This window comes from Neolamprologus multifasciatus, chromosome 11 (genome assembly GCF_963576455.1).
Source record: "Neolamprologus multifasciatus chromosome 11, fNeoMul1.2, whole genome shotgun sequence".
Taxonomy (NCBI): domain Eukaryota; kingdom Metazoa; phylum Chordata; class Actinopteri; order Cichliformes; family Cichlidae; genus Neolamprologus; species Neolamprologus multifasciatus.
Genome location: NC_140449.1, coordinates 5490159 through 5511408, shown reverse-complemented (window position 1 = coordinate 5511408; position 21250 = coordinate 5490159). Strand labels below are relative to the sequence as shown.

At 40.9% G+C, this 21250-nt stretch overlaps 1 protein-coding gene across 2 annotated transcripts in view; it reads right to left on the bottom strand.

Annotated features, from left to right (window-relative positions):
- LOC146507667 (dolichyl-diphosphooligosaccharide--protein glycosyltransferase subunit STT3B-like) overlaps positions 1–21250 on the bottom strand; it is an 87149-nt gene that overhangs the window by 14230 nt on the left and 51669 nt on the right. For both annotated transcript variants that reach the window (XM_085178393.1, XM_085178394.1), the window contains exons 5-9: positions 20626–20725; positions 11098–11196; positions 10517–10663; positions 7057–7105; positions 6103–6257 (exon numbers count right to left, since the gene is read on the bottom strand). In XM_085178393.1, the coding sequence (XP_085034519.1) occupies positions 6103–6257; positions 7057–7105; positions 10517–10663; positions 11098–11196; positions 20626–20725 (550 nt within the window). The remainder of the gene's footprint in view (positions 1–6102; positions 6258–7056; positions 7106–10516; positions 10664–11097; positions 11197–20625; positions 20726–21250) is intronic.

The following is a 21250-nucleotide window of genomic DNA, read 5'->3' as shown; positions in this document are numbered from 1 at the left end:
AGGCTGGCACTACAAGCAGTTTTCTAGTCTTGGGGACTACTCAAAGCGCCACACACTACAAGCTATATTCACCCTTTAACCCATATTCATACAACCCATTATTTTACACCCTTAGGCGCTTCATTCATGTTGCATCCACACCTGGACAGTGGGAGAAAGACTGAGTTCTTGGAGAAAATGTAGACATGCACAAGACCTAGAACAACATGAGAGTAGGGCTGCCACAAACGATTATTTTAATAGTCGACTAGTCACCGATTAATTTTGCGATTAGTCGACTAATCAGATCATCATCCATTGGACGTAAAACATACAGCTTTTTGCACCAGCAGCATCTGCTCTTATATAACTATCATTAGCTTACAGCTTGAAGTGTTTAAGGTATGTGCTAACTAAAAATAAAGACAAGATGATAGTTTATTAAATTTTAATGAAATTTGCAAATTGTTTCGGTGAAGTTTAATAAACTCCTTGCTATCTAAAATATAACAGGACACCGGAGTATATTCTCGAGCATCTCACACTTCTGATAATCAGCTGTCTGCTTGATGTTTGTTCAGCTGTGTAAAAACTATAACTGTAATCTCAGCCAAACCGATTTACTCAGGAACAAATAAAATACTAAAAAAACCAAACAATAACATTTTTAAGTTATCTAAGTGACTTATATATATTTAACCTGAGTAGCGAAAGAGGCGGTGGGTTTGAAAAGGATTTGCCGGGAGTCCGGTGTTCTCACGGCTCTAGTGAGCCTAGCCCCCGGCTAGCTATCGAGCTAGTGGCTAACAGACGTCTCCGAAAACGTCGGAGCGCTTTTGAAAATATGTGGTGTCTTGATAAACTGAGCAGATATTTGAGGTTTACACAGCTACATTCTCGCCTGAAAATATGTTAAACGTTTATTTTGTGACCCAGAAAGAATAATAAGAGTAATATTAAAACTAACTAGCTGCCGCCATTGTTGGAAACTGAGCTGGGCTGCGCTATGAATTCTGGGACACAGCTTCTTCTTCTTCGGGGTTTAACGGCAGCTGGTATCCTTTGTACATGCAGTGCTGCCATCTTCTGTTTCAGTCCGTTATTACACTCTTAAATCCTACTACTTATTCCTGCGTCTTTTGGGATCTTACAAAGCTTCATTCCTGGCTCTCTGGAATGGGTCACTATATTAGCCACAGCAGTCATCATTCTGAGTTGTTACGACTCAATAAGCTCTGACTGATCCATCGGATGTCTTTTGGGAACAAAGCAGACGTCTCCCATCCCCTCCACAGCAGGGCAGGCTGATAACCGAAGGATCTCAAAACTAAGTAATTTGTGAACTAGTACTACTGAAAGAAAAAGGTGTATAAGAAGGCAGAATGTGTATTTTTATAGATCCAGCAAGGATCTGCATAATAAATGATTTAATTAACATAATACCTGTGCATGGTGGTGCCTTTCTTTCCAATAACAAAGGCATTTCATTAGAAACTGATGGGGAACAACATACAAAATGCAAAATGCAGAACAACTGGGGGAAGAATGATCTCAACTCCAGCTGAGAGCAGAGGATGTGACTGAAAGCTCCATCAAGCCCAGTGCAGTTTAATCTGGGCTTTTATTGCTCAACTAGCAGCTTGATGCTCACCAGTGTAATGCACTCTGTATTACCAAAGTGAGAGTTCCTGCATTAGAGTGACAGGTTTTATTGAGCTTTTAATTGTAAAATAACAATGAGTAAACCTGGGACAGATTGGGGTGATATTCATTTATCCAGAGCCCAAATTCCACCTGAGTGACAGTTACATGAAAGCCTTCAGAGTGCAACAGTGAAAGCTTTCTTCTTTGTCAACAACATCTCAGGAAGGGGCACTCGAGCATTTGACTGGATCTCAAAAGAGGTGGGAAGCAATGAAGTACAAAGACTTCATGACTGCATTTAAGTACATTTTTCAGGTATCTTTACTTTATGTTAGTTTTTACTTTCTACTCCTTACATTTTATGTGTGTTGCTAACCAAAGTTCCAGCTGCTGTATTTCACAGCACAGCTAATTTCTGTATAAGAATTTCTTTTATTTATGTATTAATCACATTATTTTACTGTATGATGCCTTGGTGCCACTGAATTTTAGCACTTCTCACACTCATGCAGTTGGTGGGGGTCTGGTTAGGAAGTTGGGGGAAGCAGACAACTCCACCGGAAGAATCTTTTGTCTCTTCCACATCTTTGGCAGGTAGCAAGGGAGTGTGAACCTTAAGGTGTGAAACAGCTGTGTACTGCCTTTTGTTCCTGGAGAAGATATTTAACTGAGAGCCATGCTGGGCTCAGGGCTCTGCTGACCGTCTGCCCCACGATCATGCAGGCTCTCCACCAAGATTGGTTTTCTGTTCTTTGTTTGTGATTAAAGATTGTTAGCCGCTCACCGCTTGTCTGCAGGCTTTATTATAATGGAAAACTTCCACAACACTTCACTCAGAGATGGAGAAAGATAAGACAGACAGGAGAGGAAGAAGAGAGCTTAGATTTAAAGGCAGACTAACTGTGTTATTTAATAGTTGCATAACAATCCTCTACAGGTTAGTGAAGGATAACCAGGTTAGTTTGTGGTACTGTGATGGATTTAAAATAAAGAACAGTGTGTGGCTGGTGCACAGTGACTGTGGTTATGGTCAGAGTTGGGTTACATTAAGTGTAGCAGAGATTCATATGGATTTTTAGTTGATGCTGCTCAGATGAATTCACTGAATTCCACCTTTATACCATCTAGAAAACAGAGAGCATAAACGGCGTACTGTCAGTGTAGAGCAGGGGTAGGCAACTCCAGGACTTAGGTGCCGGTGTCCTGCAGGTTTTAGACGCGTCCTTGATCCAACACAAAGAGGATGTGTAGATACGTAGAGGATGGACTTCAGCCAGGACAAGTCATGAAACATCTGCTGACATCTGGTTGAATTGAGTTGTGTACATCCACAAAGAGCAGCAGGTCAGCTGATCACAGCCTGTACACTAAGAAAATCTACTGAAGCTCTCAATAGAAATGATTGTGAGTGTGATTCTTTTCCCCACACTGAGCCATTACAACTGATTTTAGGTTTACACCTCTGCTGAATCAACTTTAACTCCTGACTTAGGGGTGGGCGATATAAACGATATATGATAGAAACTATATAAATTTGGCCAACAATAGAGATTTTGACTACATCGCTCTATCGCGATAGCGCATGTTGATGATGTCATCAAGCTGTGCCTGTTTTGGTCGAAAGCATCGCAGCGGCTACAACCATTATCATCTGCAAAATATGCCGACAGTCATAGCAAAGAGATGAAGCACTTTTGAAATATGGAGAAAGCCAAAAACTGCGCTTCCTCCACTTCCGTAACATTGATTCATTAATGACTTTTATCGAGTGGAAAAAAAGTTGGCGTTCATCCTCCAGCTTCACTGTGCTAATGTTATGCTAACATAGCTGTGTCACTAGCAATCACGTAGCACAACATTATATACCAGGTAGTCGAACTTCAGTAACCCTGCAAACGCCACTGCTGTTTAGTTTTCGGTCTTCATTTATGTCGTAAGTGGTAGCAGAGCTGTACGTTTTAATTAGTTTCAAAAACCTCTCAGTCAGAACATAGTATGTCATGTTTAGATGGAAACTAGCGAGCTAACTTCCTGCTAACTTCTAACTCCGTTAAATTTAATAAATTCTGTTTTCATGGATGCCTGGATGTTAAACCTAATTGTTATACCTGATAAAGCGGCAACGCTGATCATTTTATTAAAGATGAAATAATTTAGACCGTTTTTCGTTTGACTTTGGGACCTGAAGCGGACGGAGTTTTGGACCCAGATTACTCCGCGAAGCTCCTCACTACGGCAGCCGTAATGCTCTGACAATCCATCAAGCAGTGCGGCTTACCAAAGTTGTACTAAAACATTTTTTAACAGATTTTCTTCACGCCCAAATCACTCTCGATTTTTGAGAAAATTAAAGGATTTTAAGTCCTTATAGTGTGGAAAATACGTTATACAGAAGAAAAGAATATATCGTGATATATATCGTTACCGCACATGCTTGAAATTATATCGCGATATGAATTTTAGGCCATATTGCCCAGACCTATCCTGACTGTACTCAAGTTCCTGCTTAGAGGCCTGTACTTTTTTACTTTTACTTGAGTAAAAAAGTTGAATAAGTACCTTAACTTTTACTGGAGTATTTTTAACAGTAGTATTCGTACTTTTATTCAAGTACAGAATGTCTGCACTTTTGCCAGCTCTGGATCTCAATGTGTGAATACTAAAGAACAGTGTTTGCTCCTCACTGAGAACTTTGCTGCTGAAGCCACAGAAGTAAAAACACACATTCACTGGACTTTGTGAGCCTGCAGATATCGACTGAATAAATAGCAGGAGGCAAACTGTGGTGCACTCAGGTCAGGAATATTGTGCAACTGTGTTGTTAGGGTGAGCGCTCATCCTCAAGTCAAAAGACGGCTCCTATTTAAAGGTGATGGACATTAAAATGAGCCTATTAAAAAGAGACAATGTTTACTTGAGCTACATAAATTATATTAATATATTAAGTTCTTTGTCATGAGGCATCTTCTCTAAATGACTTTGATGAAATGCCTCCACATTTGAAATACTTAAATCAGCCTTGTTAAGAGTTGCATCACTCTGCTAGCATGTATTTGTCAGATTAACATTTCTTATTGTTTGCAGTGTCAGAAAGACTCAAAGAGAAAGAGATTAAAAAGCTTCCAGAAGGGATTTGATGGTTATTTTACCAACCAGCCATCAAAACTCATCTGTTACAGCAGTACACACATTGATGGCTCTCCAGTGCATAATGGAACCTTATTATAGTTGTTCTTTATCGCTTTGGCACAGTCCTTGTAATGTTTCTTCATCTTCAACAAAACAGCTCACGCATGAAGACAAAATTAGAGATAATCTGAAAAAAGATGGGACTCACCTCAAACTTTTCATTTATGCATAATGTGTAAAGTGTGTGTGTGCTGATGAAAGAATGCGTCTCTGAGGATAACTGACTGCTGTTCTGCATACATCACAATCACACTTTTACATTCTCTGCAGAGAAAAGGGTGCATTTATCTTTACGTGTATTGTGAGGGGAAAATATTTTTCCTCCAGTGGTCACACAACACTGTAAACAGCAGGTACAGTAACCGGAAAGTGATCGTATACACTAGGGGTGCAACGATTCACGGTTCGGTTCGATACTTTGGTGTCACGGTTCGATATTTTTTCAATACAAAAAAAATGTTCATGCTTTTTTAATTTGTCATTTATTAAAATTATAAATATATATTTTAACTCAAAAGTACAGTTTTTAAATTTAATGTTGCTGAAACAACAAAGTAATAAAAGCCCATGTGCAGCAATATGCAACAGTACATCACCGTAAGACAACAGAACTTAGAGGACATCCTGTAGCTCCCTTTGGAGCTGCTTTTACTCAGTTTACCGAGCACATCCACCTTCTGTATACTCCGCTGTCTTCTTCCTGCACCTCTCCGCATATTCTTACTCCCCATCCTTTTAACAATCCTAACAATAACTTGATATCTGCACAGCTTACAATTACACAGCTGGTGGCCAGGCTAGCTAGCTAGGTAGCGGGAGGAGCTCTGAACAGACTCAAGAACAGTAACGACGGACAGAGGATGAAAAATAAAGAGCAGAGATCCACCAATATTTTGCTTCTTTTCTGGTTGCTGCTTCGATGCTGGACTTTTACACCAGCTCAGACAGCTCCTACCCTCACCATTACCAGGTGAGATCAAGATTAGCTGTTACTCAGGGCTAACAGGTGGTTTTAGCATCAACACAATCACCTGCGCCACCAAGTTTGCAAGAATAAGTGAAAAAGGAGTCTGTTCTAAGTGCTTCTGTGGAAAGATTAATGCTAATGAGCCATATGTCTCCTTTAAAAGTGACAACAAAAATAGAAGATCGACTTCAAATAAATTACGCTGTATAATCCTGACAGAAGACAGAGTCATTTTAAACCAACACACAAAAGCATTTCACTAAGAGGAAGCCATGAGGAGTGCTCCACGTTTTAGGGAAGAAAAATATTTATTCTGTTCTTACCAAAGACACGTTCATCGTTGATGTTCTTTATGCAGAACCAGAGGCCTGCTGGGAAGGTGCAGACGAGGATGTGAAGATCAAAGAAGAAGGACACCCAGGTGGTGGGCTGGTGCTCTGATACCGAAGCGATGATTGGAATGTGGATCTTAGCATAGCTGTGAAGAGCGCAGGAAATAAAACAGTTAATAAAAGGAAGTGGAAAAAAGGGGGTCTCTATAAACTCTATATGAACTGTTGTCAATCAGAACAGTTAACATCCACCCGACTCACTCTAAAATAAAGCAACTGTCTTGATGGTGAACATGTGAGAGCTCATGCAGACAACAGAGAATCAGGTTTGGCTGATGTCAGTTATCTTGGGTCCGAGCGTGACCCAATTAGCTTTACTGCACTGCAGCAGAAAACTTAACACCCTTCCAAAAAATAAAATAAAATAAATATACTGAGGCATGTACGTACACACGTACATATACACACACCCATGTGCATGTTCACTCAGCGAGAGTTTTGGAGTTTACAGCTGATGCTGCAGTCTGGCAGTTCTCTGTAAGCCCAGATCTGAGAGCAGAGAAGGGGAGCATTATCTGGTTGGCATGATGGGGCAGGATGACGTGCTGACTTGATTCGCCAATGGCAAAAAAAAAAAAAAAAAAAAAAATTCTGGGAGCTAGAATGAGGGGGGAGGCAAGGCTACAGCATTTGCTATGTTGTAATGCATTTAATTTGGCTTAAAGGTGAGGATGCTACTTGAAAAATGCAGTGATTTCTACAACTGAGTGACAACTTTTGTCTCTCTGCATGAGAGAGGAAAAAAAACACACAAAAACACACATGCTGTGAGATGGAGTATGAATGAGATTTTCATGGTAAATCAGTGTGGAATAAATCTGCTGTGAAACTGACTGACTGACTGTACCTGCATCCCCAGCATGAGTAACTCTTTTGGCGACTTACCCGGTATCCCAGAGTGAGTAGAAACGCCCACTCCATGGAGCAATGTAACCTGAGAAAGAAACACACAACATCCATATTCACAAGTGCACCAAAACAAGCAGGCCAGCATCCACACACGGCTGTGGACGGTCAGTGATCTGTGTATTCTGTCACACACCGGTGGAACAATTAATTGGTCCGCTACGCTCCTCCTGCATGTATCGATCATGGAATTACTCTCTGATGTGGGCGCTGCGATGATAAATGAGAGCAGGGAAACTAATCACCGCCGTTAGAGAGCCAGCAGGTGGTCCTTCTCTATGCGGATAATAGATCGGTGCTTCTATTGTCTCACTGATTCCAGTCAGAGAGCGCTATTGTTTTACACGAAGCATCTCAATGACCTTAGATGAGGGCTGTAATTACCTGGCCTGCACTCAGGATCCAAAGAAGACCTAATGGCACTAAAGGTTCAGGTGATTTCGGGTACAAAGTAATAAAGCACATTTGTCAAAGACTTGCAAAACTCACAGGTCAAATCAATCCTTATCTATTGTACATTCATCCCATTTTTTTAAACCCTGGCTTCTGATTGGCTGTCATCTGCAAGAAGAAGGTTTGAACAGCAAGTTGGTGGGTCTCTGCACATCCATCAAACTTACAGTATGTGTAACATAATAGGACGTGCGTAAGCCCACTATAAAGAAGCTGCACAGTGTCTTTGATTACACAAGACCCCAGAATAAATACTTATAATTTACGACTAAATTATAAATTATATTTCTGTGACATTTTAATAAGAAAAGCTGCTGCTCCCTCTGTAGTGGGGGTCACCACATAGGGCGGCGCCGCATGTGTGATTTGACAGATTTTTAAACCAGATGCCGCTCCTGAAACTTTCACTTGTTAGGCGAACGTGTAAACCACTACACTACAGAGTCATGTCCACATCTTTTAAATATTTCATCTAAGGATCCTACGATCTTTTCTGGGATCACAATTCATGCAAAAGTATCATCTGTTTTCTTAAAAAAGTTCAGACTTTTTTGTTAAGCAGACAAACATGATGCTGGCTTTGGCAGATGTTACATTTGAAGAACATGTATTTGTCTTGTTTAGGCTCCCGAAGGATTTAAGATCTGTACTGTTCAAACTCTAAGGTCAAAGTCCTTTGGAGAACTGAGGCATACATTTAAATTTTCTTTAAATGTAAAAAAAAAAAAAGTTATACACAGATGTTCACTCACTAGACTGACAGAGAAATAATATCCAAAGTTTATAAAGCTAAATGTGTGGAACTAAGATTTGGAAAACAACGTCTCTGCAGAGGATTGGAAACCATCTGATGTGGTGAAGCCATGTGAAGCAACTAAAAGTACCTTCAGGGGAACTGCATAAAGCCAAGTCAATCACACTACAATGCAGTTTTTGGTCCATTACATCTTTCTTAGTGAATCGGAATCCATCCTAGCGGTCAGCTTCTCCTTTCAACAAGATTACAATGCTCTGAGAGGACTGTTAGACGCACTGATTTCAACTGTGTGATCATTTGAGGTTGTTTTTAATGGTTCTTCTGAACTGACAAGCGTTCCAACTTTTTTGTCCATCCCACTCACACCAACTGAGATCCATGAAGTAAGAGAGCCACTTCCCCGTGCAATGCCACGCGCTTCAACAGCACTCTGCGGCACAGAGGAGAGTGACAGCCTAATGATACAGTGAGAGATTTCTTAGCCCTGATGTGTCAGAACAGAGTGATTTAGAAAAGCTCACCTGTGCAGCGCAGCGCATTTTACAGCTGAAGGACCTGCCTATTCACTTTCATTCTAGTGCTGATTACAATTCATCCGTAGAAAGCAGAACTATTATCTCTGACAGAGTAAAGGCTCCATCATGAAAATTGCCATCACAATCACGTTTGCTCAGTCGTTCTTGTGTCGTTTCTCTCACAGCATTATTTTTCCCTTATAGCGATGGACTTCCTTATACCACTCACGAAAAATCCCAGACTAACGCCATGCTGTTCTGACTCATCATTACCCTTTGGAGATGTTAAATGCTGCACACACGTGGAACTGAGTGACTAGCCAACTCAAGAATAGCCTCTGTCAAGTCTTAATAACCATGTCTTACCATGAAAACAGAAATATTATGTAATTATAGGATTGTATGTGTAAAAATCCATCCCTTTGTATACAGTCTGAAGTCATAAGGAATACACAACAAGACTGTATTAGGCTGTCACTATGTATTTAAGCGCCTTGAGGTGACTGTTGTTGTGATTTGGCGGCGCTATATAAATAAAATTGAATTGAAAAATTGAATTATGGGAAAATGTGCCAAAGACTGCAGCTGCATGACACATTCTGCCCCGACTCCCAGCACAAACTGCAAAATGTTGTAAAACTGCACTGCATATAAGCATGAGCCTGGGAAAAGCTAGTTAAATCACTTTTGAGCAAAAACCCCAAAGCTTTAAAAGAATTTTACACTGATGAGTCTCTATGTCCAGTTTGTGTCCCAGTGCCCACTGAGACCACCGTCACAGCTCTCTCCAGGCAAAGAGCAAAAATCTGCACATCCAAGTAAAATCCTGCAAGTGCAACACCAAAAAGAACCAGAAGATTTGGAAATAAAGTGAAACTATTAGTGTTTTGATACTTTACTAAGCAGGAGCCAAATATTGTGCAGATTTTCCGAGATTTTTTGACCTCTGCACAGGAACGTGTATATCCTGACAGCAGAAGGTCCATGTTCACAGTCTGTGAGGACAAACACCTGTGAGGACAAACGGTTGAATGGACAATAAGGAATAATAATAATAATAATAGTAATAATAATAGATTGGATTTATATAGCGCTTTTCAAGGCACCCAAAGCGCTTTACAATGCCACTATTCATTCACTCTCACATTCACACACTGGTGGAGGCAGCTACGGTTGTAGCCACAGCTGCCCTGGGGCAGACTGACAGAAGCGAGGCTGCCATATCACGCCATCGGCCCCTCTGGCCAACACCAGTAGGCGGTAGGGTAAAGTGTCTTGCCCAAGGACACAACGACCAGGACAGAGAGCCCAGGGATCAAACCGGCGACCTTCCGGTTACAGATACGCTTCCAAACCCCCTGAGCCACGGTCGCCGGAATGGGCACCGTTTGGATTTAGACTGTTGTAAAAGTGAACAAGTGCCATTAAAGTGGATAGGGCTCTGCCTTCAGACACACATGGTGGTGTTAGTGGAACCTCCATGATCAGTGACACCAGGGCAGCGTTCCCATAGGAAGATACAGTATTTAGACCAGGGTCATCAATGTTATCAAATCTTTCTGGAGTGACTGCATTTCCAAATTGTTAACATAACATAGGAAGTTCTCAGCACTAAAAAAACTTTACTGGATGTCATTTCTCTGCTTCTCGCCACATATTTATCTTTACTACACACTGTCAAATAAAACAACCAGCCTTCTAATAGATAACCAACCTGTGTATGTCAGATAGATGACAGAGAGAAAAACAACTCCAGCAGCCAGAGAGACTCCCAAGAAGAAGAGAGTCTGGAACTCCTGCCTGGTCAGTCTGTCCTTTAGGTATTGCAGGAAGGCGTAGACCTGTAGCAGCACAAACACACCTGCAGAGACACAGTGCAAACAAGACTGGGGTTAAGATCTGAAATAAACACAACCAGAAAATATATGCAGAACTGTTTAAAGTCACCAGAAGAGAAGCAAAGCGAGAAGTTGTATCTGACAAAGTAAAAATAAAGCTGCATATAACTACATCTTTTTTTAGACCACGCAAAGCAAATGCTTCCATGGAAATGAGCAAACGTCGTAGGCAAGACATGCATTCAAACTACACTTCAGCCTTCACAGTAGAAATCTAGCTTTTAGCATACTGTGCAGTGTTTGACAAAGTATGAGAGTAGTGCAGATTTTCTTTGCAAGTATAAAAATGATTCTGCTGAATGTTAGAAAACCTGATTTGCTCCATAGCTTTGCAGTAAACATATTCCAGACTTCCAACAATACTTTCCACCCTTACCCCAGGTGACTGGTTACTGACCTGCTGCAGCCATGTGTTCACTGGTCCTGATTGGCTGAAAGCCCACAAATGGGATCTGCATGGACAGGATGAGGCCGATGATGTAGAAAGTGCTGTAGGCTGCAGGAAGAAAACAACCAGTTAAGACCAGATGAGCACAGTGTTACGTGTGTTTACTTTCACTCACATCAGTCTGAATCTAATCCAGTCAGCACACTGGCCAACTGATGAATAGATGAGTAGTGCAGCGTGTACATGCAAAGTCTATCCGGTTCCTCTGAGCCCCACATTTGCTGACAGAATCCTTCACTGTACTGATCATACAATAATTTTAGTTCATTTTAACTCAGTCCCACAAATTCCATGCAGCTGCACAAAACACTCATTACAGCACTGCAAACCACCACAGCTGAAAACAAACCGCTATTAATCAAACTGCATCCCCTTTATTATTTTTCCTCTGAAACTAAACTTTGTATTTGCGACGTATTTTTATGTGTCATTAGGAATCAGTGCGCTCCGGGGCAACTTCCAGTGTAAGAAGTGGGTAAGCAGAGGCTTTCATTTGAGCCGTTCCCAATGACAGAATGACCTTTCACTGCAGAAACAACACAGTACAGATCTCACAGATGTAAGTACTTCATCACATGAGGCAGCACAAAATTTACATCATACAGAAAACCTGAAATGGACAGAAGGACCTGCATTTGGCACATTAATCTTAATTTTAAAAAAAAAACATGTTCCTGTTTAACATGCACAAATGCATCTGTGGCAGCTACTGTGTTTCTAATTACCAGAGACTTGGGGAATGTGTTGGTAATGTGAATAAATGAAACAGAATAACTGCGATTCAAAGAAAGATGGAGCCTGAGAAGAAATGGCGTTTGTGATTTTAGAAGAGCTGCAAACAAACCCAGAAAAGTCCTTGACGCTGAACACAAGAAAAAGAAAGAAACAAAAAAGGCCTTTTGAGCCTAAATTATGAATGACAGTGTAAGAGCGACTTAAGAGTTCAAATGATTTACACACTTGGGAGTCAGCGGCACAACCAGACAACAGGCTGTAAAATATGTCGACTAAACCTGAAAACCATTTCAAATGAGCGCTCAGGGATCAGACGCACTTAAACAGAGCTTCAGGAATAAAAGCCTCCAAACAAGTCCTGCTAGTTAATAAAAATAACTTGAACTACACAACTAATGAAACAACAGGCTAACACGCAAGCTGAGAATGTGCACTTGCTAGAGCCACCCGACTCATGTTTCTATACTTGTTTCTATATTCTATTTGTACAGCTCCAGATCACAACATCAGTTATTTGAAGGAGCTTAATATTTTAAGGCAGGGGTGTCAAACATAAGGCCCGTGGGCCAGAATCAAGTACTGGCCCACTGAACAGACAAATGTTTAGTAGGACAGACCTCCCAACGACCATCCCACCATCTTATATTATGATATCTCAGGAAATAAATGTGCAGTTGAACTTCTTTACGCTGGCAGAAAGGAGAGTTTCCCTGGTCAGGCCCATTTAAGATCAAAGTGTGCCCACAATGTAGAAATCCTCACTAACACTGGAGAACAACAAGACGATGGGGGTTTGCCTCGTTCTCCTCCAAGCTCGTTTGGTGGCCTGCCATCACCGACTATTGCCTCACGATATTGTAGGCTCTGCAGCTGCACATAATCACCTACAGCCTACTGTGTGGGTGTGTCTTGCTTTCTCTACTGCACCTTAGGTACACCCCTCGACTGCACTTAATAATTAGGCCAGGGAACACTTGGGGACAGGAGAGCTTCAGAGCTTTGTGGCTGTTAATGCTGCTCTATGGAGCAAAATCTTCGTGTTCCTGCTCCAGACACTGTTTGATATTTTTAGAGTCAAATAACCTCAAGTTTGACCTAATCTGAAAAGAGGAGGACAGATCATCCAGGCCTTTATATCTTTGAGGCATACATATTTTAAACTATGTTTACCGTGGCTACACTTGCAGTGAATCCATAAAGGAGATTTCTTGTACCAAACTGAGTGAATGGACAGGAAACAAGAATCAATGATGAAAACAGTGATGTCCTGCACAATGCTAGTTTAAGCTGTTGATGTATTTAAATAGAACATTAAGTGAATTGTTGCTGTACACCAGGAGAAAACATAGTGTGGTTGTCACTCTGTAACAATAGTAAGGATTCCGATTTCCACTTGAGCCTCAAAAAAAGCACATCTAAGGGAAGTGTGGGGTAGGGGTGTGTGGAGGGAGGTGGTTGGGCTCTGCACCAATTTGTTCATGAGAAAGGAATCAAACATCCGCCCCCCACTGCTGTCTTCACAAGCTGACATGATTATTATTGCTATTGCACCGAGAGATGTCTCACTCAGAAAGGAAAAAAGACACACACTCAGTTTTCTTTTTAATATTCAAGCTGCCTTGACCCAACTGAAGGGAACAAAGAGGAACAGGAAGTTCAAATGTTCAACTATCCAATCAGATATGTATATTTCCTCTCCTCTGATGATGATGCTGGCCTGATCTGATTCACCAACAGCTGTGGTAAATTAATGTAAGGAAACACCTTGCTCTAGCCGCGCTGATGCACTGAGCTGAAACATTGATGTGTGCGTACAGTTTACTTTGATCAAACAGAATTAGACTTGAAATAAATCCTTTGTAAAAATGATATTGTGACATAAATTAGATTCAACACTATGGTGTGTTTTTCAAAGCTGTAGCTGCTGGGAGTGGATTGCATCACACTGAGAAGAGCTTTTATGATTCTGATGCTGATTAAAAGTGAACAGATTCAGTTTAGCAGAGACAGACTTGGAGCAGGGCTCCATGTTTGATAATAGCTGTACCTAATGACCTTATACGTAGAGTTGGATGTCTCGAGACCGGTCTTGAGACCACTTTTACGTGGTCTTGGTCTCGTCTTGGTCTCGACGGACTTTTGTCTTGGTCTCGGTCTTGGTCTCGACGGACTTTTGTCTTGGTCTCGTCTTGGTCTCGACGTACTTTTGTCTTGGTCTCGGTCTTGGTTTCAACGGACTTTTGTCTTGGTCTCGGTCTTGGTCTCGACGGACTTTTGTCTTGGTCTCGGTCTTGGTCTCGACGTACTTTTGTCTTGGTCTCGGTCTTGGTTTCAACTGACTTTTGTCTTGGTCTCGGTCTTGGTCTCGACGGACTTTTGTCTTGGTCTCGGTCTTGGTCTCGACGTACTTTTGTCTTGGTCTCGGTCTTGGTTTCAACTGACTTTTGTCTTGGTCTCGGTCTTGGTCTCGCTGTCTCGGTCTTGCGCTCTCAAATCGACATAGTGTTCGGGAGATTTGGAGTCAACCATCAGCGGAGCGGGGGGTGTCTTACTGGGCTTAAGCCCGGGTCATTTTTTCAGAAGCATGGGGTTTTTTGGAGTGTAATTTGTTTGTTAGATGCCTGACTGACAACTGTATAAAACAAAAACAACACACGAAGCACAGAGCGCACCGTCCTAAATTCCCCCTGATTTTGGTATGATCCGAGCTTTGGCACTAGGCGACTGAGCACAGCACCCATGTGAGCGAGGGGGGAGAAGCTGCTGCCTGCAAGTTTGCTGCAGAGGAGAGCTTAAGTTTGACCAGGTACCAACGGAAATCATTCGTACTGAACTAATAATGTAAATATGACGGTGTATCACACCGTTACTTACTCTTCGAGTGAATCAACAAATGGATAAATAAAAAGCCGAACGACAATGCTGATTTTTTTTAGAGAGTCTTAGCTTACATCTCATATTTTCAGTTGTTACCCTCCACGGCTAAACAAACTCTCTAAATCGGTTTCAGTTGTGTACTGATGAACACAACAATGGACATAAGGAGCTTCTTTCAAAGAAAAAACTCAGGTAGATGTTATTTTATATATTATGCTTTGTATGTTGTTGTTGTATGTTCAGTATATCTATGCAAAACAAGAGGAATTTCAATACACAGCAGTATATTCACAGTTGAAACCAGATATTTACATACACTTTAGGGAGAAAACATAAAACCTTTTTTTTACTGTTAAACATCAATTTAGAGTAAACTTTTGTTTTAGATAAATAAATGTTGCAATGTCTTTTGAATTAGTTAAATGTCAGAATAAAAAGAGGGAGCTGTCTATTTTAATCACTTTCATCAAATGTAGGAGTACATATACACTAAGTTTATTGTTAATTAAGATTGATTAAGAAAACTCCAGATGATTCCATTCTGAGCTTAAGAAGCTTCTGATTGGTTAGTAGAGTCCATGTGGGTAAATTGGTGGCACAGCTGTGGATGCATATAAGGCAAAACACAGAGCCTGTTTCTTTGAAATGGGAAAGTTTCTTTGAAAAATCAAGAGATGTCAACCAAAACACCTGGAAAAGAATTCTGGAAAAGAATTGTGGAGCTCCATAAGTGTGGCTCAATTTTGAATACAATTTGGTGCCATTTACAATTAAGAAATACAGACAGTTTCTCTCTTTACTCTTAAAGTTAACAAATATGTTTTTTATATTTATCAATCTAAAAAAATAAACATTTACTCTGATTTGATGTTACAATTAAAAAGTGTTTGTGTTTTTATCTGAAGAGTATGTAAATATCTGGTTTCCACTGTATATTTGTGTTTGGCTTGATTGTCAGCACAAAGAGGGAGAGAGAGGAACAAAGAGGGAGAGAGACGACGAAAATGACGACAGAACAGAGATGGAACAAGAGCAGGTGAGACACACAAGTTAGTCAAATGGTTGTTTGCCAAAAACTCATCAGAACATGTATCTCGTACCTATTGTATCTTTTTAGATAGCGTTTGTTACTTTTAAAATTCTATATTTATTAAGTTATGCAGGCTTGTTTGCTCAACAAGGCTGAATAATTATATAAACTTTTCAGAATCTAAATAGTGTACTTTGGTAGAATTAAAAAATAAGTGTAGTGCAGGTCTAAGATGATTTTTAGTGCTGTTATCATCTAGTTCTGATTCTGGTTCTGTCTTGGTTACTGTTGTAGTCCTGTTTTAATTCTGGATCTGGTTGAATTGGGGTTTAGTCCCTGTGTCTTGATACAGGCCCGACTTTGTTCTGCCTTGCTGCTTAATTAAAAAACATATACATATATACATATACATATACATATATACATATACATATATACATATACATATATACATATACATATACATATATATATATATATACATATATATATACATATATACATATATATATACATATATACATACATATATACATATATATATACATATATACATACATATATACATATATACATACATATATACATATATATATACATATATACATATACATATATATATATATATATATATATATATGAAGTCATTCTTTTTTGAACAAAGCTCAAAACAGAGCCTAATAATCTTTCAGTCATTTCTACCCCCACTTAATTTCCTTTGGCTGCTCAGCTCTCACACAGTGGCTCAGCTACGCTCCAATCCCTCCATATTGTGGCCAATCACATGCGAGGATATAGGATAATATCATTATGTGAAAAACAGAGAGGGTGAGAGACGCAACAGTCAAGTGGAGCATGCGTCAGTCCTTTCAGTGAGTGAGTGAGACAGTAGACAGTGGTGAGGAGGGCTGTGCGAAAGCAAAAACACATAAATATGCCCGAGACCCGTAAACGAAGCAGCATCTGGCTGCAGTTTAAAGACTTTTTTTTTGTCTCGGTCTTGGTCTTGGTCTCGTCTCGTCTCGGTCTTGGTCTTGTCTTGGTCTCGATACCCTCTGGTCTTGGTCTTGTCTTGGTCTCGATACCCTCTGGTCTTGGTCTTGTCTTGGTCTCGATACCCTCTGGTCTTGGTCTTGTCTTGGTCTCGGATTAGGCGGTCTTGACTACAAGTCTACTTATACGTCACATAAAGTGGAAATACAGAACTACACTAATATGTATATAAAGCACATGCTTTCTGTTCTGATAGGTGTAGTTAGGTGGAGCTGCTTTCACTGATAAACTGTTGGGAACCTTACATAAGAAAATATTCAGGCACACATCCATCTCAAAGACATTACTATCACACCACTGTGTGTTACTGTAGAGTCTTTACCTTACAGCACCTTAAGGTGGCTGTTTTTGTGCTTGGTGCAATATAGAGTGTGCTTCCAGGTATATTAATGGCTGTCACTTTTTATTATATATTTGCCTGAGTCTTCACTCGTTTATTAGTGAACTACTTAAAGTGTTATTTTGCTCTTATTTTGAAAGTTTAGTGGCTGTGTACCAGCGAGCCCAGCCTTCACGTTGCTGTTGTGTCAGTTCTTCATGTCATTTAACCAGTTCTCCAGAAAGTCTGTTGTTTTGAAGTTGGGCAAAACTTTCCATAGCTGGGGGAACTGGGGCTGATATGTGTGATATGATCAAAGTCTCATATCCCGATAATGATGTATATCACAAAATGATGCTTTTTCTGTAAATTCTGTGAATCTCAGGTAACTCGACTTGTGTGAAGTGTTTTCAGCTGGGCGCCGTGACCTGGAGTCGAGTGTTTTTGACCCATGCATGAAACCATACATTTTTAGACATAAGTTGTAACGGCCGCCATTTTCTTTGTGAGTCTTTATTACATGGCGTGGCGCTATGTGATGTTTGCGTGTAAGGTTTAGTTTGAGTACCTGACGGCTCTTTTTTGCTTCTCATCCGCAAACTCTCTCCTTACTCTTTCACGTGACTCTTGCATAGGTGGTAGATGTTTGTCATGTTTGAGTGGTGGCCGGTTTGCGGCATAATTTGCATAGTTTTCTGGTCCGTGTCAGACTTCTCATAACCAAACCCTGTCCATGCTACAGAGGAAGCCCCTTGCTCCTTCTGTTTGGAGCTACCTGATTCTGCCTCATCTTCACTGGCCATGCTAGTATTCTCTGTGCCTGCATCCACACGGTGCCCATCCAAACAATAAAAACATATTACCATGAACAGTGTATTTTGCGTCACCATGAAACAAACGATAGCGTATAACGTGAAACGACTGATGTTTTAATTTCGTCATCCGATATATTTCGTCATATCGCACAGCCCTAGGTGGAACTGTATTTCTCCAGCTGGAAGGACGCTATAACCAGACCCTGCAACACATGGAGAAGTGGTCTATTAGGGCTGGGCGATATGGCCTAAAATTCATATCGCCGTATAATTTCAAGCATATGCGATATATTATTTTCTTCTGTATGACGTATTTTCCACACTATAAGGCACACTTAAAATCCTTTAATTTTCTCAAAAATCGAGAGTGTGCCTTATGTATGAATTCTGGTTGTGCTTACTGACCTCGAACCGATTTTGGCGTGCAGAAATCTGTTAAAAATATTTTAGTAACACTTTGGTAAGACGCACTGCTTGATAGATTGTCAGAGCATTATGGCTGCCGTAGTGAGGAGCTTCGCGGAGTAATCTGGGTCCAAAACTCCGTCCGCCTCAGGTCCCAAAGTCAAACGAACACAGAGTTAAAAACAGTCTTAATTCTTTAATCTTTAATAAAATCATCAGTATTGCTGCTTTATCAGGTGTAACAATTAAGTTTAACATCCAGGCATCCATGAAAATAGAAGTTATTAAATTTAACTGAGGTAGAAGTTAGCAGGAAGTTAGCTCGCTAGTTTCCATCTAAACATTTCATACCACGTTCTGACTGAGAGATTTTTGAAACTAATTAAAACGTACAGCTCTGCTACCACTTACGACATAAATGAAGACAGAAAACTAAACAGCAGTGGCGTTTGCAGGGTTACTGAAGTTGGACTACCTGGTATACAATGTTGTGCTACTTGATTGCTAGCGACACATGTTAGCATAACATTAGCACAGTGAAGCTGGAGGATGAACGCCAACTTTTTTTTCCACTCGATAAAAGTCATTAATGAATCAATGTTACGGAAGTGGAGGAAGCGCAGTTTTTGGCTTTCTTCATATTTCAAAAGTGCCTCATCTCTTTGCTATGACTGTCAGCATATTTTGCAGATGATAATGGTTGTAGCTGCTGCAATGCTTTCGACCAAAATAGACGCAGCTTGATGACATCATCAACATGCGCTATCACGATAGAGCGGTATAGTCAAAATCTATCGTTGGCCAAATTTATATCGTTTATATCGTATATCGTTTATATCACCCACCCCTATGGTCTATCCTACCAAATTCAAGCCCATGCACTCTCGACAGAGGCAGCTGCTTATGTCACAAAGTATATACTCTATTATTTAATTCGATTTTTGACTTTGCGTAAATAAGTTTCTTATTAAAAAAAAAAAGTGTATGCCACCACTGTGGCATCTACTTAAATCTCTCTGCATTATTTAACATCAAGCAAAAATAAAGAAATAAAAGGTCAATATATGTGATCTACTTCTGACCCTTCTCTGATAAAGAGGCACACAGGTGTGTCTAGATGCTGAGCAACATGCCGACTCAAGACGAGTACTGAGTGAGAAGCTGAGTCCGATAGAGAAAAAGAGGAATCTGAGTGGGTTTCTATTCAGCTACAGAGGACGCACTGCTCATAATGAAATTTCAGCTGGATTTCATTACGGCTTTTCTGCTTTGGAAGACAGGAAAGATGAAGCGAGCAGGGTTTGGGGTGTGACAGTGGGCCACAGACTGGACTCTAAATCACAGTACAAGGTATGCATCACAGAACACAGCGAGCTATTACAGCTTTGAACTAACTCAATTACTGTGTTGCTGCAAGCAGAATGTACGGTGCTGGTCTTCAGAGAGAGACAGACGCAGAAGGTGAGGCGAGGAGGATGAAGGAGGTGAGAGACCAAGGGAGGAAAGCGCCACGTTAAATTATTCATTCTGCCAATAATCCTATTGGAGGATGCAAAACCCAACAGTCGCCCCGTCTCATCTCTACTTTTAGCCTTCTCTTTCTATACTTGTCCTGAGTTCAGCCACTAGTCAGTATGGCTTCTTTGATTCCACACTTCACAGCTTTCCCACCAAGTTCCCCTCACCAGTTTGTCTGTACATATCCACATGTCATTTCCAAACGATCATGAGCTCAGCTACCGAGTTCAATCTGAAACAACGGCACGGTGATGTGGCATCAGGATATGATTTGCGATCAGCAAGGCGAGCTCAGGACTGTGTGACGACGCAAGCTCTTTGACAGGAAGACACTTTAATCTTTCCTTTTCCTGCCTGCATTTCCACTTTCATTCCCGTACTTTTATCCCAGATCCTTTCTGCCCTTCTCTGGGGGATTTGTGTAAACTGAACATCAGTTGCTAATGGATGGTGTTAATTATTAGTAACTGTGTTTATGCAGCGCAGATATGAAAAAGAAGCACATGGTCTTCTGTGTGGCATCCCCACATGTGCTGGGCCTGAAAGTCTTTTCAAGGAGAGAAAGCAGAGCCTGTGTGTGCATAGCTGCTGAATGCACCCCTACATCTTCTCTTGATTCTGCATAAAGTCAACATCAAATGAGCACAACTGCAAACCCTCAAGTCATCGCTTCCCACTCTCGAATGAATGTAAATGAGTTTGTGTGTGTTTTTGCTGCATCTCACCTATGTAGACTCTCCGACTGAAGCGCTGCATGAGCAGCAGGACGAACACATGAAGAGGAATCAAGTTGATTATGAACACATAACCACCCCAAGCAGAAACCTGTCAAAAAACACATTTAATGAGCCCACTTTAATTAATTCAAAGCTTTCATTAATGGCGGGGCGGAATCATTTGGATTATGCATGCAGAAAGGCCTACCTCCACACATACACAGCTACATGGCTAGCTTATCCCCGCTGAATGTGTACAATGCTTTCGACTGTAGCAGATAATCAGTAGAAGTATAACTGGCCCACGAATCCCTAAAGAGTGACTGTGTTTTCTCTTTTATTCACTTCAATAATGAGACGCTTTGCAATAAGGAGGAGGGTGCAAAGCTGCACAGCCCACCTGTGAGCTGTGAAATCATTATGAGCTTCAGCATTACGACTGGCATTCACATTATGCTGCTGGTACAAACCCCTCAGAAGCACAAACACACAGACACACATGCACAGAACAGAGATGCACACACACGCAACCCTTTTCGAGCTTTGTTCTGATTCGTCTCAAAGTGTCATGTAACTGCCAGGCAGCGGGCGGCTGCCAGTGAAGCGGCGTCACAGTTTACGGCACGAGGTGATT